This window comes from Schistocerca cancellata, chromosome 3, assembly GCF_023864275.1.
Source record: "Schistocerca cancellata isolate TAMUIC-IGC-003103 chromosome 3, iqSchCanc2.1, whole genome shotgun sequence".
Lineage (NCBI taxonomy): Eukaryota > Metazoa > Arthropoda > Insecta > Orthoptera > Acrididae > Schistocerca > Schistocerca cancellata.
Window position 1 is genome coordinate 256879600 of NC_064628.1, and position 16278 is coordinate 256895877.

General features: G+C 41.5%; 1 protein-coding gene across 1 annotated transcript in view; it reads right to left on the reverse strand.

The window, feature by feature from the left end:
* LOC126174908 (protein deadpan-like) overlaps nt 1-14619 on the reverse strand; it is a 57272-nt gene extending 42653 nt beyond the window's left edge. Inside the window, exons 1-2 of the mRNA XM_049921344.1 lie at nt 14416-14619; nt 1569-1664 (exon numbers count right to left, since the gene is read on the reverse strand). Coding sequence (XP_049777301.1) covers nt 1569-1664; nt 14416-14490 — 171 coding nt within the window. The 5' untranslated portion in view covers nt 14491-14619. The remainder of the gene's footprint in view (nt 1-1568; nt 1665-14415) is intronic.
* Between the last annotated feature and the right edge of the window lie 1659 nt (nt 14620-16278).

A 16278-nucleotide genomic window follows, 5' to 3' on the forward strand; every position in this document is an offset into this window, starting at 1 on the left:
CAAGGGTGACAGTTCGTCGCCGTATGGGTCATGTGTGTGTCGTTCACTTCTCTGTCTACCTTTGACGAACGTGCAGAAACATGCTAGGCGGCAATGGTGCATAACGACGACACTGGACAGGAATGACATCAGATAGTGTTTTCGGATGACACCAGGTTCTGTTTAAAATGATGGTCACGTTTTGGTTCGCCGCAGACAGGGGGAGCGACATCACAGTGACTGCATTCGCACTCGATGTACAGCGGCAACTCAAGGCTTTACTGTGTGGGGTACTATTGGGTACAACCACAAATCACAGTTGGTGTGTGTCCAGGACACTTTAACCAGTGTGACCTACGTAATGATCCTGCGACCTGTAGCCATACCATTTCTGTTGCTGCATGAACACATGCCTTCACGGTGTCTAGCCCGCCATTTCACCATATCTGCCGCCAATCGAAAATGTGTGGGATGTGGTGAAACGACGTGTGTAGCACTATGACCTAATGCCAACCACCACAGATAAATTTTGGAACCAGGTGAAAGCAGCATGGATGGATATACCACACGACGCCATTCGCAGACTATGCGCGTCCATGCATGGAACAAGTTATCATGACCCATGGCGTATCCTCTGCCTACTAGGCAACAGGACCTATGCTGAACCGAGGTGTACATTTTCTGTGAGTATGGAAGTCCTAGTCGTTCGAAGTATTCTGTTTTTTTTTTCTTTTTCTTTTTTTCCCCCCTGAACATGTGTGTACCTTCTGAGAAGTCAATCTCAGCACCTTTACCAACTGCCTTCTGGAGCTCCTGTCTTAGTCGATCTGCGACCCACGTTAAGTGTACATCTCTAGTATCTTACAAACTGTTTGACAAAACGATCAAGTTCGCAGCATTGATAGCCTAATAGGAGATACAAGTATTTTGCAGCACCGTTTGTAAATCAAACGACTTACTTTTTGAACAGTATTCCATAGTTCTTGAAATGAATAGTATAATTACATGAGGCTTTTTACTGTCTGCAGTCTGTGTTTAATTTGAAGACGTCCTTCCACTGACCTATGAATTTCGAAACCTAAGTCATTTATGGGGCATCAATAGTTCGAAGTGTACTTATAGCCAAGGTAATATTTGGTATTTTTAGATATCCAAAGTTACACCAAAAAACAACAAAGATACTTTGACAGACGACCGAGAGCTATTGTTAGTGATCCCGCGATGTTTATGGAGCAGTGGGTTCTATTTGGTAATTTTCTTTGAAGGCACACTCTCAAATCGTGAACGTAGTATGGCAAATGATTCAGATAATAGGCTGTACCATCATCAATGAATTTCGATTATTCTCGAAATGTCCTTGGAAACTGCAATGATTTAATTTTCTACGCCAGATTTGCAGACAGATGCAAATTGGTAATTCCAACGAGTCTGCATTTATATTCACAGCATTATTGACGTCGAATTCTTACGCAATAACAAATTAGTTCTAAAAACTGTAGATAATTTTTTAAATAGTCACCACCAGGCTAACTTTGGTCGGCACAGTGGCGACATGTGACATAACTGATATATAATTTATGAGTACTCACGTCTTTCTTCATGGCGTCGAGGATGAGAGTCTTCAGTTCGTTGAGGCAGTGGTTGATCCGCGCTCTCCGACGTTTCTCCATGATTGGCTTATTGCTCTGAAACAAAACAAGAGGATGCATTTGTTTATGATTGAACTATTCGAGACTGAAGTGCGCCCCCCCCCCTTAGTGTAAGGGATACAAAAAAAGACACGTTTCCGGAACCAGATACTTGCGAACATTTACGCTCTCTTCCATGTTACCGATAACCTTTTAGAATTTTTGAGTACCAGATACTTGTTGTTGTTGTGGTCTTCAGTCCTGAGACTGGTTTGATGCAGCTCTCCATGCTACTCTATCCTGTGCAAGCTTCTTCATCTCCCAGTACTTACTGCAACCTACATCCTTCTGAATCTGCTTAATGTATTCATCTCTTGGTCTCTCTCTACGATTTTTACCCTCCACACAACCCTCCAATGCTAAATTTATGATCCCTTGATGCCTCAGAAAATGTCCTACCAACCGGTCCCTACTTCTTGTCAAGTTGTGCCACAAACTCTTCCCCAATTCTATTCAATACCTCCTCATTAGTTATGTGATCTACCCATCTAATCTTCAGCATTCTTCTGTAGCACCACATTTCGAAAGCTTCTATTCTCTTCTTGTCCAAACTATTTATCGTCCATGTTTCACTTCCATACATGGCTACAATCCATACAAATACTTTCAGAAACGACTTACTAACACTTAAATTTATACTCGATGTTAACAAATTTCTCTTCTTCAGAAATGCTTTTCTTGTCATTGCCAGTCGACATTTTATATCCTCTCTACTTCGACCATCATCAGTTATTTTGCTCCCCAAATAGCAAAACTCCTTTACTACTTTAAGTGTATCATTTCCTAATCTAATTCCCTCAGCATCACCCGACTTAATTCGACTACATTCCATTATCCTTGTTTTGCTTTTGTTGATGTTCATCTTATATCTTGTAGTAATCCAAAAAATAAATTTAAAGACTTGATGATTTTAACGTTATCATGACGATAGTAACGTGGGATCTAATATGGCAATCTACTTCAACAATTGGACACATATGTGTAGGAATTCTCATAGTATCAAGGCATTGTTTCTAGTGCAGTTGATTTTTGAAGTGTTTGAAAGGCGTGAAATGGATAAGATCCCTGAGGCCAGCAAAATAAAACTTACCCTATCAAGAAGGATTATTTTTAAATCATGCAGTCACCTAGAAGGAAAATATTAAAATTTCGAAGAACCAGTTAACTGAACGGACTAGGAATTTTTGCATGTGTTCCAAGGTTTTCAATTGATACAATCTAAAAAGCAAGAAAGACAGAAGAAATAAAGCTGCAAAGTAATTAGACCCCATGTGAAATGACATCAGCACTGACAACATGACTATTACATCTGGTAGCGAGATGGTCCACCTTGCAACAAAGTGTCAAATTGGAAAATACCATGATTGCTACGGAAGACATCTGCCATGAAGAAATACAAGTGTTCAACAATATTATCTACGTAAAGTAAGCATTATTGGTGCTTTCTGTAGCAAATATGTATTGTATAGACTGTATTCTGTGATGTTATCGGCAAATCGATAAATCAGACTAGGTACTTACTTTCCAGTGTATCATTTTCCTGCGCCCACTGAAAGTCCTAACACGTAACGCGTGGAGTCGTTAGCTCGATAACGGCATTTGTTCTGGTAATCTGGAGCGAGGCCCGATTTGCAGTAATTTTCAATGAACGATGTGTACTGAACCACTTGCGTATTCTGCGGACTGTACTCTGCTGTCAGTTGGATTATCGGCTGCCAGCTATCCTATTTTAGGGATTGAAAAAAAAAAAAAGTTTTCGATATCCTTGTATGTATGATAAAATAAACATCTTAGTTTTGAGTCTTATTTGCACTGCACCTCATCATTATATATGATACAATGATAATCATGTGTCCCGCAGATCAGGCTTTAAAAATACACTTCTCTTCAGAATATATACTGTTACGATACGACTTGCGGCAATATGTCCTCCATGATCAAAGTTACAAAATACTTTGGCTCTTCGAAGTATGCAGGGGCGATTACAAAAGACGACTATAATATTTCTCAGCTTAATGTCTACTTCTTAATGTCTTAATGCCTCAGCTTAATGTCTACTTCTGTTCTGCGCTTATTGCTTGTGACAGTGTGCAATCCGTTTACTGGAAACTTAAAGAAAACTTAATTTTTGTAATAGAATAAATTAAACGTTACTGCAAACCTGAAGATTTCCAGCGAGCTATAGCCATCACTGCTTACCATCTGTGAATCTTCAAACTGGAGTAAGCGTGCATTTACAAAAGCGGGAATTGGATATCGTCTGATGAGGAACAACGCATATTTACACAAATACACTGTCTGATCGGAAGTATCTGGATACCTATTAGTGTACATTAATGTGGGCTGTGTTCACCCTTCGGCTTTACAGTCTGAATTCTCCTGAGGGGACTTTCAGTGAAGTGTCCACATGTCTGTGGAAGAATGAGAGCTAGTGCTTCCTCAAGAGCTGAAACCCGAGAAGGCGGTGATGTTGGGTGTTGGGATTTGGAGCGAAGTCGAGGTTCTAACTCATTCCAAATGTGATCCGAAAGATGTTCCATTGGGTTCAGGTCCATACTATGGACAGGCCACTCCATCTCAGATATGTTTTTGTCCACAAACCATTGTTTCACAGATACTGCTATAAGGCAGGGTGCACTGTCAAGCTGGCACAAACAGTTGCCGACTCTGAACTGTTCCGCTACAGTATGTACGCAGTGCACAAAGCTGTAAAAATTGTTCATGTACCGTAGCATCTAGCATTTTCTTATGCGCAATACGAGGACCGCACTGTAACCATTAGAAAGAACCCCATACTGTAACACCACCTCCTCTATACTTCACTGCCGAGACGGCATGTCACGGCAGGTAAGGTTCTCCGGGCGTTCGTCAAACCATTCAATTGGATTGCCACAGAGTATAGCGCGATTCATCACTCATCCACCGCCCAATGGCGTCGCTCTTAAGCTACCGCAAGTGTCGCTCAGCATTCACTACGGAAATGTCTGTCTTTTGAGAAGCTGCTCGACCATCGTACCCCAATCTTTAGAACGCCCAGCGCACAGGCACCGTGTTGGCTGGACTGGTGGAAGCACTTTGAAACTCAAAACTGATTTCTTCCCGCGGATTTCTTGCGATTTTTTACAACCACCCTCCACAATGCTCGACGATCCCTGTTCGTCAATACATGAAGCTCCCTGGTCTTGATTTAGCTGCACGTCTTCGTTCTCATCCTCTTGACAGTCACGTCACCAATAGTCGACGTGGGCAGTTTTAGAATGGTTGGATTGCCCCTGATGGGATTTGTTACTCAGGCGACATCCAGCGACTAGTCCATGTTCGGTGACATCCACTGGACAGGTCCGTGTTCGATGACCTCCTGGCCGACCCATTGTGCTGGTAACTGCTTCCCTACTGACAACGCACCGTTACCCGCCTCCTTATATACTGGGATCCACCTCTCGTGACATCTAGTGCTCGATTCCGCATTACGTAGAGGTGTCCCACAACTTTTGATCTGATAGTGTATTCTTAACAACGTGTTTGTTAATGAGCCGCAATTCGATTCCGAATGCCGTTTAGTTTATAGGGCTGCATCGAGATGGAATGATCACGATCATTTAGAGTGCACTACACCAGAAGCGCCTAGGACTTCACAATCTAAACGGCATGTCGTGAAAGAGTCTGAATGTTATGAACTGAAAACCCAGATGTGTATTTTCTGTATTAGTTGCTTAATCTGCTCGCCTAGTTATCGTTCCGTATAGCAATGAGAAGTATTGCTAATTTCACTATTGCTGTGAGCCTAGTTTGATTTTTGCTATTCAACCGCGCGTGTGGAGCGCTCGTTACATTATTATCTATTTAAGACGAAGCAATGACTGATAGTTACGTGAGGATTCTACTCTTTTATACTGTTGTTTTGTCATTATTGCACTGGATTTAGACACATGCTACGCAAAGTCGACGTCGATTCTACAATCTATTCACATTCGTTTAGTGTTTTTTTATTGAGGTTGTGCTTGATTATACATAAAATTACAATTTTTGTCTATGAGTAACAGAAATTTCGTGTATAATCCGACTAGAGCACACTAATTTGAACCTGATCTCATGACCGGTACAGGTAGACAGCTTGTGAGTTACAGTACACAAACAATGCTGTTACGCTATAATATGCATTGCTATAATGTACTTTTAGAAAATTTTGCTATGTGGAGAGGTGCATCTGAATGAAGACTGGGCTGGCAGTCCCAAAATCGATAATGCAATAAGGAATTAAAAAAATCACCATTAGCAATCAGCGGCTTAAGAACAATTACAAATCCAAAATTATTGTTTATATACGATGTAACTATGCAATTCAGCTACGAGATTCATTTGTAAGCTGCACATGGACGTTGCTCGCATATTAAGCAGAAAACATATTGCAATTAAATTCTCAATTCTCATATTTCACACAAGCAGTTCCAATGTTCACATTTTCATTTCTGCAATAAAGTGTACCAGACTGCTATTCACTACATGCCTGCACATAAGCAGAAGCATGCTTCTTTTTCCTTTTCACCCGCTGTCTTGAAACATAGTTTCTCAAATGCCAGCAGCAAATAAAACTCGGCCGGGTTGAGTGGAGGTATCGAAGAGGCTTCAGTGAAATCCCTTGCGGACTAATTCGTAACCTACTGAATGTATTACACAAACGCTGTCACATTTCTGTGGGAAGGTTGGCCGAGTACACAGGCCGAGGTACTATCCTATTGGTACTACTCACTGCTGATTCAAAATATCGAAACTACTGCAGTAACGCCGACCGCGGTGGCCACGCGGTTCTAGGCGCTGCAGTCCGGAACCGCGCGACTGCTACGGTCGCAGGTTCGAATCCTGCCTCGGGCATGGATGTGTGTGATGTTCTTAGGTTAAATAGGTTTAAGTAGTTCTAAGTTCTATGGGACTGATGACCTCAGATGTTAAGTCCCATAGTGCTCAGAGCCATTTGAACCATACTGCAGTAACGTTTTATGACGCATGGGTGAATGTTAATGTCGAATCGTTTGGAAGCTCTTTTTGCTGGCAGTATAGTTTTACTCCTTTTAATATCTGATTTAATTCTCGATTTTTGATACCGATCTTATCCTTTAACCTCACCCCCGTTGCTACCCCTCTCCCCTGACCGTCCAAACACACACAAACAGTTACAATGATGAATTATGTGACGCCAGGTATGAGTTGCTATCGGAACTGACATGTTATGTAAGCTGGTTAAAGCAGATATATATTTTAAAAGAACCACTCTGGGGTTACTTTACTTTTTAGGTGTATTCTTGCGGTCTTCGACGAGAGTCTTCGATTACAATCACCAGGTTTTTCTTTGATTGTATTCGCTTGACGAGAGTAGGTTCAGAGACAACTGAATAATTTTTTTTGTGTACTTGAACGAAACTTCGTATAGGCTAGCAGCTTCGATCACATAAATAAATTATCTTCTGGTTCATAAAAAGATCATACAAATGTATGTAACATAGGTAATAATATGACGTCAATAATATCGTCTGTGCTGTTCTTAATAATCATACCTACCGACAGATGCTTTATGATTTAATATTAGCGGATACGATTACGAAAGACAACTCAAATTACATTTTATTACTGAGGTCATAGTATTACCTACGATAAGTACATTGACTTACCAGAATCTCTGCAGACGTCGTATCCACCATGTTCATCATGGTCCTTATACATAGTGCTTTCACTGCTGGTGACATCAGAACAGATCAGAGATAAAAGTAAGGTGGAACTCTCAGTGTGCACTGGTTTAATTCCACTGTGTTATTTCTTTCGTGTCAGCAAATGAGGCAGTTGAAAAACACAAGACCTTCAGTAGAGAAAAACAGACTTTTGTTTTGTTATCATCATTTCCCTTTTTTTTTCGGCGTTACTCCGTGTTTATGAATCTATTATACTTTTAGCAACCTCATGATAAATTTCATACTTCACAAGGAAGTTTTTTATTTACTCGTACAGCTCTCGACCTGTTGCAGTGCGTTCTATCGGACACCACTTAGCGCGTTGCGTGTCAAGTACCTTTCAAGTGTAACTGTCTAGTGTATAAAGCTGTCGTGAGTGAGTGTGTAGCATAATGTTTGTATTTTTGTTGATAATGATTGGAGGCGTTGTAATATAGCTTGCTGCGAGGGCCACCTGTATATGGCGCAGTAGAGATGTCATTACTATGGTTATAGAATTTGTGATACCTGTTAAAACAAGGGCAGCTAAGAAAATGGCCAAGTAATTTTTTTTTTTGCAATGCGCGGTAAACAAATTTCACCTAAAGTGTTTCGTTGATGATTTGTTTGTGTTTTTTCATAATGACCTGTCTCAAAAAACAATGATTCGAATCGCTTCGTTCAAACTCTTGCTAATCAATCACCTTGTAAAGACCTTGTTTACAGCTGGTTTTCTGATCATGTTGTGATTCGTGCTTCCGTCATTGATGAAATTCGTGAGTATCTGCCACAATCGGTTGTTTTCCCAAAAATATGATCTACGCTACAAGACTGCCTCTTTGTCACAGTGAGACGGAGGCATCCTTATTAGGCATATCGAAGACTGCGGTACATTCCAGTCTGCACGGACATTTAACTATCAATACGATGTTTTCTTCATAGATTCCGCACACAATTTGACAGTCTCACGTCAAAAAATTCGACCGAGGATGTGGAACCCGCATATAGGGTTACCAGGTCCAAAAATAGATAAGCTGAACTCGACGCTATATTTAGCCAGATATTTTGCCTTAAAGCAGGATTATCTACTTTAAATAGAAATAATGTTAACGGAATATTTCCAATCGTTTATCAAAAATCAGTAACCGTCAGTTTTTTTTGCGGGATTAACCTTAAATGTGCTCAAACTAAAAAAAATCTGTAAAATGTCATATAATTTGGCAATTATGATGGCAACTAAGTGCTCGGTCTTCTCAAATTGCTCAGTGTTCTTCGTAAGATAATCGTATGTGAAAATAACTAATTCCTTCAGTAAACAAAACAATTATCTAATCTTCTCGGACAAAAAACTTCGGTCATTTCAATTAGACTTATAAAGAAATAACAGTAATATGTTGGGCGGGTTGGCATCGGCAGAGACGCACAGTCTGCTTTGCCTCGCTCGCACTGCGAATAGCGTGGTTTCAGCATTGTGTGTTGGACTCGTCCAGTCTACGAAGAAAAACGTGGAGTATAGACATAATAATAGCATTGGTTGCTACATCTGTATATCCTTGTGGTATATTTTATTTCTCCATATACTTATTCCTCGAAATTACGTCATGAGCTTAGAAAAGGCCTTAATTATGTGTCAACGCTAAAAAACCTAACAAGCGCCGAACACGCTGGACGTTTTTATATTTGGCCGGACACGACCGTAAAACGCCAAACCAGGTACCGCTAAAGCAGGATTTCTGGCAACCCTATCCGTATACTGCATCGTAACAGAAGAAACTTGGATATATTCGATCCAGCCGGAACGAAATAGCTGTCAACTGTCTGGGTGTACCAAGAGGAATCGGAACTGACAAAAGGGGTTCGTATGCGAAACTATCGCGACTATTGCCCGCGAAGCTATCGCGACTATTGCCCTAGGGCAGGAACGGTCCCTTCTTTAACGACTGGCCATTTTTGTGCCTCTGTTCGCAGTAAAATTTTCTAACCGCCCACCCGGCTCCACAATAACGGTGATTTGTGAAGCCGGGAAGTTGTTGTTGTTGTGGTCTTCAGTCCTGAGATTGGTTAGATGCAGCTCTCCATGCAGCAGGGAAGTAGCTTTACAAAATTTATAGTGCAGAGTTGCAATAAGCTTGTGACAATTTATGTCAAAAGCTTATGAAAACCTAATAAAAATGTTTCTAAAACGTCTACCGCTTACTGCTCACCACGAAAAATTGGAACACCTACTAATGGGCGGTAGGGACCAGGGTTAGCTACTGCGCTCTGGATGATCGAGGAACAGTTAATGAATGAATGGTACACTGCAAATTGTTTGTAACAAGTCGTCCATTACATCAGGAAAAACAACCGATAAATCCGCATCACTGTTCATGATAATTCCAGCTGTCACTGATAATGTCAAACAATTTATTATTTGACAGAGAAAAACTTCGAATTAATGTCTCACAGCACGTATTCACTTGATATATCGCCTTTGAATTTAAAGAAAAAATGCGTGAGACAGCCGTTCGAGGAGCTATATAATACCTACCCACAAAACCGTATTTATAAGGTCGCAACAAAGTGGAAAGAATGTTTCCGGAATTCCTTCTAAAGCAAGCAAAATTGTATAAATTACGAAAGAGAATATTTTGAGATAGGCAGTATACGGACACCCCAGTGCAATGCAAAGTGTACCACTAGTTTTCACGAGAGGCGGGCCCGCCAGTATAAAAGGGGGAGTCCTGTGTTTCCAATAGAGACGCAACAACAGCAGAATAAGTCGCAGGAGAGCTCCTTGACTTCAGACTCCACCCTGTGGAAATCCGATGGAAGGGTTTGGGTTTGTCAAGGGCTTGAGGAACATTGCTTGCACTCATTTGTAGTGCCGACAGTAACGAGGTGGTGTTACAGTGTAGAAATGTGTTTCGTAGGTAGGGTGTGATCTCCTTATTACGCTTAAGAAAGACCTAAACGTGAAATACGAATACATTTTACAGCATCGTGTACTGCCTACAGTAGCGGAACATTTCACAGACGATGTCTGAATTAGCATAACAATGCACCCTGTCACGAAACAACATCTATGGGGGCAATAACATTCCTGAAATGGACTGGCCCTCCCTGAGTCTGGTCCTGACCCCCAACGAAACACCTTTGGAATGAGTCAGTACAGCGTCTTCGTTCCAGACCTCAGTGTCCATCTCACTACCTTCTCTGGTTTCCGCTCTTGAGGAAAAACGGGCTGCCATTTCTCCACAGACATTCTGCTACTTCATTGAAAGTGCCCCCAGCAGGTTTCAAGTTATCATAAAGGTGAAGGATGTGTACGCTCCATATACATGTGATCTGGTACTGTACAATCATACGAATCTAACCAAACTTCTTCTTTCTCTTTCATTGGTTCTGTAGGAACGTAAGACGCCCAGTTACTCATGTAACACTATGTGAGCTGCCGAGCTTAAAATAGCTACTGGCAGACGGATCACCACCAATATTGTCACATGCCTTCATTCATGAGACACTGTGGAGGGGTGGGGGGGATGATGCAGTTTAACCCAGGACCTCGTTACGGCACCATCCCTTGTCAACCAGATACTGGTTACTAAAATTTCTTCCACAGCCAGGATTCGACTAGCTATGTTGGAGTGGAGCGCCACCAAACACATGTGTGCTTGCGATGTCGGCTGCAGAGGCGCTGCCAGCTGAGAAAGAGAGAACTGTAGATGCTACCTCAGCCACACACCCTCATGAAGTGCCGAGTTACACTGTCTACAGGGAGAGATATAACAATTAATTGTTTAAATGTGAGAAATAAAAATAAATAGGCCAATGTCGTCATCTAAACACCTACAGTTGATGGGATCTAACAGCAGAAATGCTTGAATATTATAAACAGAAAAGCGATTACGCTGTGGCTGGAGTTCCTCTCTATATTGATGTTTCCATCAGTGTTTCGAATAAGCCCCTCCTTTGTTGCAGAGCACAATTCTTTTTAGTATTTTACAGTGTCACGTACCAATATGCAGGATGTCCTAATTTATCTTGACCACCCAAATGTTTTGTCCAAAAGAAAAATAAAACAATGTATCAAGCAAGGATTTTTTTACCTACCAGGAGAACATTAAAGAGCATGATTGCCTTTCTTGTATCTCCGTTTGTTACGAAAATATAAACAGCACTCCTTTTTTAAATAGTACCGTTCATTTTTTATTAGGTAACCCTCAACACCTGTTCGAAAACGTATCACGGTGTATCAGTCATGTAAATTTAACGTTAATAAAAACGTTATACAAAACTGACTTTGATTCCTGTATTAGTACATGTTCCAGATAGCTGTGGTACCTTAACTTACCCTTTTGCTGCAGCAGCCAATATACAAATGGTAACAAAAGGAAAATGTACATTTCTACTCACACAAACCTTCAACTGAAAACGGCTGACTGAAAGACCGGTGTGCGTTTACCAACGCATTAACTTAATATCATTCTGAATGGAAATAAAGTGACAACGTTAGGAATATAATACTGCATATGAGGTAAACACCAGAAAATAGCATTATCGTCAGCAGCCATATGGCGACATGTGCCCATTGGTTATAAAGTTTACTTAAAAAGTGCGAATGGAAGGATGTGTGAATGTTGCACCCATGCATACGTCAGTTACAGAGAAACTATTCTCAGAGGACTAGGCTGCTTAATTGACAACAAGGGGTTTGACTAAGTAATAGGACGTCAGCCACAAAACAGTCTCTGAAGCGATGTCGTTATATTGTGGTCATTAAGTTGCATCCCATCTTATCAGCCCCAGTCTAAATCATTTAAAATACCAGGTTGTAGGCGTGTAGGGCCTCTTTCTTCGGCTATTAACGGCCAATGCCAAGCTTTACCTTTTATTAACTGTATGAAATGGATATTGATTTCTAGAGCTGACAACATTCACGCGTTCCTTAACATTCTGAATTCCAAAGATATGTAAACAGTAGAAACGGTTAGGAGGCAAGTTAACAATACGATACAAAAGTACTCTTAAGGCTATGGTTTCCAGATTCAGTGGTGGTCCACACGGAAGCATTTCATCCCTACTAAAACAGTTTCTCTCCTTTAGTAGCCTACTCTTTTGAGTACGTTTGTTGACTGTAATTGCATCTTTCTGTATGAGGGAAAACGAGCATCCAACAGAGATATCATAAACCATTTATGATAGAGAATGTAAACTCGCGATTTATGGTGGAAAAATGAAAACAGAAACTTACCAATATAAAAACGGATTTGACGAAAAAGTTAATCTCAACGCGCAAAGCCCTTTAACTTCACTGTACCTATGTTATATGGTACTTGTTTCAAAGCGGTCGTCAAAAGCAGTTCCGCGACCAGATACACGAGGGCGACATGATGTTGAATGGGCGCTGTTATGTTCACTGCAGGCAACTTCAGTGTGTTTCGTATGAAAGTCAATGTGACTGGCATATCGCTTTTGCAGGCACCAATACCGAGCTCTCGGAAACTGAGCTGCTTTCTAAAGTAGCTCACCAGTTGACAGCTTTGCGGGCTGTGACTTAGCCACCTGGGCGGGCAGAGATGATACGCCAATGCGGGGCCGACAAACTGCAATGCTTATAGACAAGACATCCCTTACTTAAACTTTTTCCTCTTTGACAAATGCCTGGCAGTGAACGTCAGTGTCTCGTCACACACTAGTTATAAACAGAGGAATGGGCTGTCTCCTTGCAGACGAATCACTCGAATATTCATAACTAATATCTGTCCACATTTGATGGTTATTGTTGGCCAGATACAGTATTTCATTAAAACGATGTCTAATGGGCTCTTAACATCAATACTGTTGCACTGAACAATAACAAAGTGGTATAGAAACTAAACAGCTATGCCAAAAAACGGAAACGCCGAAATTTTCTCTAGTCACTTAAGCCAGCCATCAGAATCTAATATTGAAGAAGGTATCTCAAATCGATCACTGTCTTCTGAGTTTATCGTGGGATGTTTCCAAATTTAATGTTCACCATCAGATCATCGTATCCGATAGCTTGTTTCTGCCGACGTAATACACCTACTGCTCAACATGAATGGAACGATGACTACGATAAAAAGTCATGACAGAGTGTACAAATATAAAAAAGGTGTTGACTAGTTACAGTCTGACCATCACTTGAATGCGTTAGTAGTCAATTTGTAAAGAAATATGTCGAAACGTAATACACAGTCGAATATGTGCAATAATATTCAAAGATCGCTTAAATGTGTAACCCACAGCTAAGCTACTCCGCACTAGTTTTACCATGTTTTGAAACATGTTGGTCAAGAATTACATTTCTTGATAACTAGAGCAACAGCGACTGTAAATGAATTGGGGAAAGGTAATTTCTATATGGACAATGAAAGAAAAATCGATTGTTTACAGTAACAGGATCACCTTTCCTACTGAGTACTATACAAAGCGTGTTTTATGCTGTACGATATTTTACTGTTAAAACAAATAATAAACAAAAAAATAATTAACGATATGTGCTGTATAAAAGATGATGTAACATTCCATCCATTTGTCATGGACACATATGTTTACCTGCTTGAACCAATAGTCTGTGGAGGAGGTTATATAAATTATGATTACCAGGATAAGCTGTTGCTTTAATAAAAATTCTTACTTCGCTCTTAGATTCGATTACACAGACTATCATCACGTAAAAAAAGAACCAATTCACTTAGTGTATAAGGCATATTGTGATATATAAGCAACGAGTAGAAAATTATTTTGTAATTGAATGGGAGAAAGGATACGAACGTGCAAAAAGTCATCTGATGCCAACAATGTATTGCGAACGCGATGTATGGCTCTATCGGGCTGTCAGTTAAGAATTACATCACATGGAAATGAAGTATATCTACACTGATAAAAATGTGAGGTTGTAGTATTTCTGAATGAATTGCACTGAGGAAGCCGACTAGAGAACAATTCGACTAGAAACGAATCCGAAACGAAAGTCAACTTTCAGTACGAGCTGTGGTATGCAGATGACACATGTTTGTAAACAATGTGTGGCGACTTACCCTGCGCTGCTCAGCCCTGGACAAGCCATGCTGCTGCTGGCGGTGAGCCTCGTACTCGTCCTCACTGATGGGCATCGTGGCTACTGTGCGCCTCCAGAGCACGCCGCACGGTACAACAATCGGCGGAGCTGTTGGTGGGCGCGCGACCTCGCTGCTGCCACTGCTGCTGAAGGAGTGCCCGCGGGCCAGAGACTGGCCGCCGCTCGTGCCGGTGATGTCTTTCTGCCGCGCGGTGGCAGCCCGCCCCCCTCCCGCCCCGCGTGTTTCTGTGGCCGCCGGGAGGGGCGGGGCGGGGGCTGAATTACCCGCGGGCTGCCGGCTATCAGCTGGGCTGACCGTGGGAACTCAGCACAGTGTCGGCGCGCAGGGCTGTCCGCGGCGCGCGCCCGCCGCCGTGGGAACGGCGCGCCAGGGGCGTCCAAGCGCCGGAGCTGGGCCACACGGCGGCGTGGGAAGTGCAGCCGGGCAGCTGTCCGCCCAGACCGAACGAAGGAGCAGCGCAGGAGGCAAGACTGCACCAGCTGCGGCCGAGGCCGCCACCTCTCCCGTGTTTACCCACTCGCTGGGCGAGAAACGCCAGCGTTGCGGAGAATTTCGCATCCGGGAGTGCTCGAGTTCACCCACTGCGCGCACAGACCAACATTCAACGTTGATCACAGCTGACTTTTTTCGATTGTAATGGTTGGCCAAGTTTGAATACGAGTGCTGTTTTTTTTATTTTTATTTTTTTACAACGTTGTTCCAACACAGAGAATATATAATGTATGTTTAATCCCGTACAGTTTCGGCCTCACGGCCATTTTCAAATATCCCAAAATATAGATTAGATTCTTACAATAAAACACTTGATTTCTGATTTCCAGGAGTCACTCAATAAACAACAGATGATTCTTTTTTAAAAAATGTTCAAATGTGTGTGAAATCTTATGGGACTTAACTGCTAAGGTCATCAGTCCCTAAGCTTACACACTACTTAACCTAAATTATCCTAAGGACAAACACACATACTCATGCCCGAGGGAGGACTCGAACCTCCGCCGGGATCATTCTTTTTTATATAAAAAAATCTTTATTTACAATACATTATAATTATACAAATATAACCCGCCATCTTAACGATTAGTGGGTCCTAAGTGATAAAATGTTGCCATTTGCAGCTAATTACATTTAACTTGTAAACTACAGATAGTATAGACAGTACAGGTTAATGGGCAAACTTAACGATTTATGTTGAGCTATATGGAGATAGGTCGAGTCATAAACCCAAATCCTTGCTTTGAAATTGACCAACATTCTAAATTCAGAAAAGTTCTCCAGTTTAATTGGATCACGTTGCAACAGTAAAAATATCATAACAATGGATATAAATGAAATAGCCTCAGGGTCAAGATGTTTGTACTCACTAAGCAACCCACTCAAAAGTAAAGCTTTATCAATCACCATAAAGATGAAGATATACAACACTATTATCTGCCCCATAGTACTATACGGTTCAGAAAGCTGGACGCTTGCAAAGAATGAAAGAGAAGTGGCGGTCGTAGTGGCCGTGCGGTTCAAGGCGCTGCAGTCTGGAACCGAGCGACCGCTACGGTCGCAGGTTCGAATCCTACCGCGGGCGTGGATGTGTGTGATGTCCTTAGGTTAGTTAGGTTTAATTAGTTCTAAGTTCTAGGCGACTGATGACCTCAGAAGTTAAGTCGCATAGTACTCAGAGCCATTTGAACCATTTGAAAGAGAAAAGCTGTTTTCGAAAGAAAAGTAATGAGAAAAATCTGGGGACCTGTGTTGGAGAATGGCGCATGGAGATTTCGAAAGAACAATGAAATTTATCAGTTAATGAAGCAACCCACTATCATCCAGAAA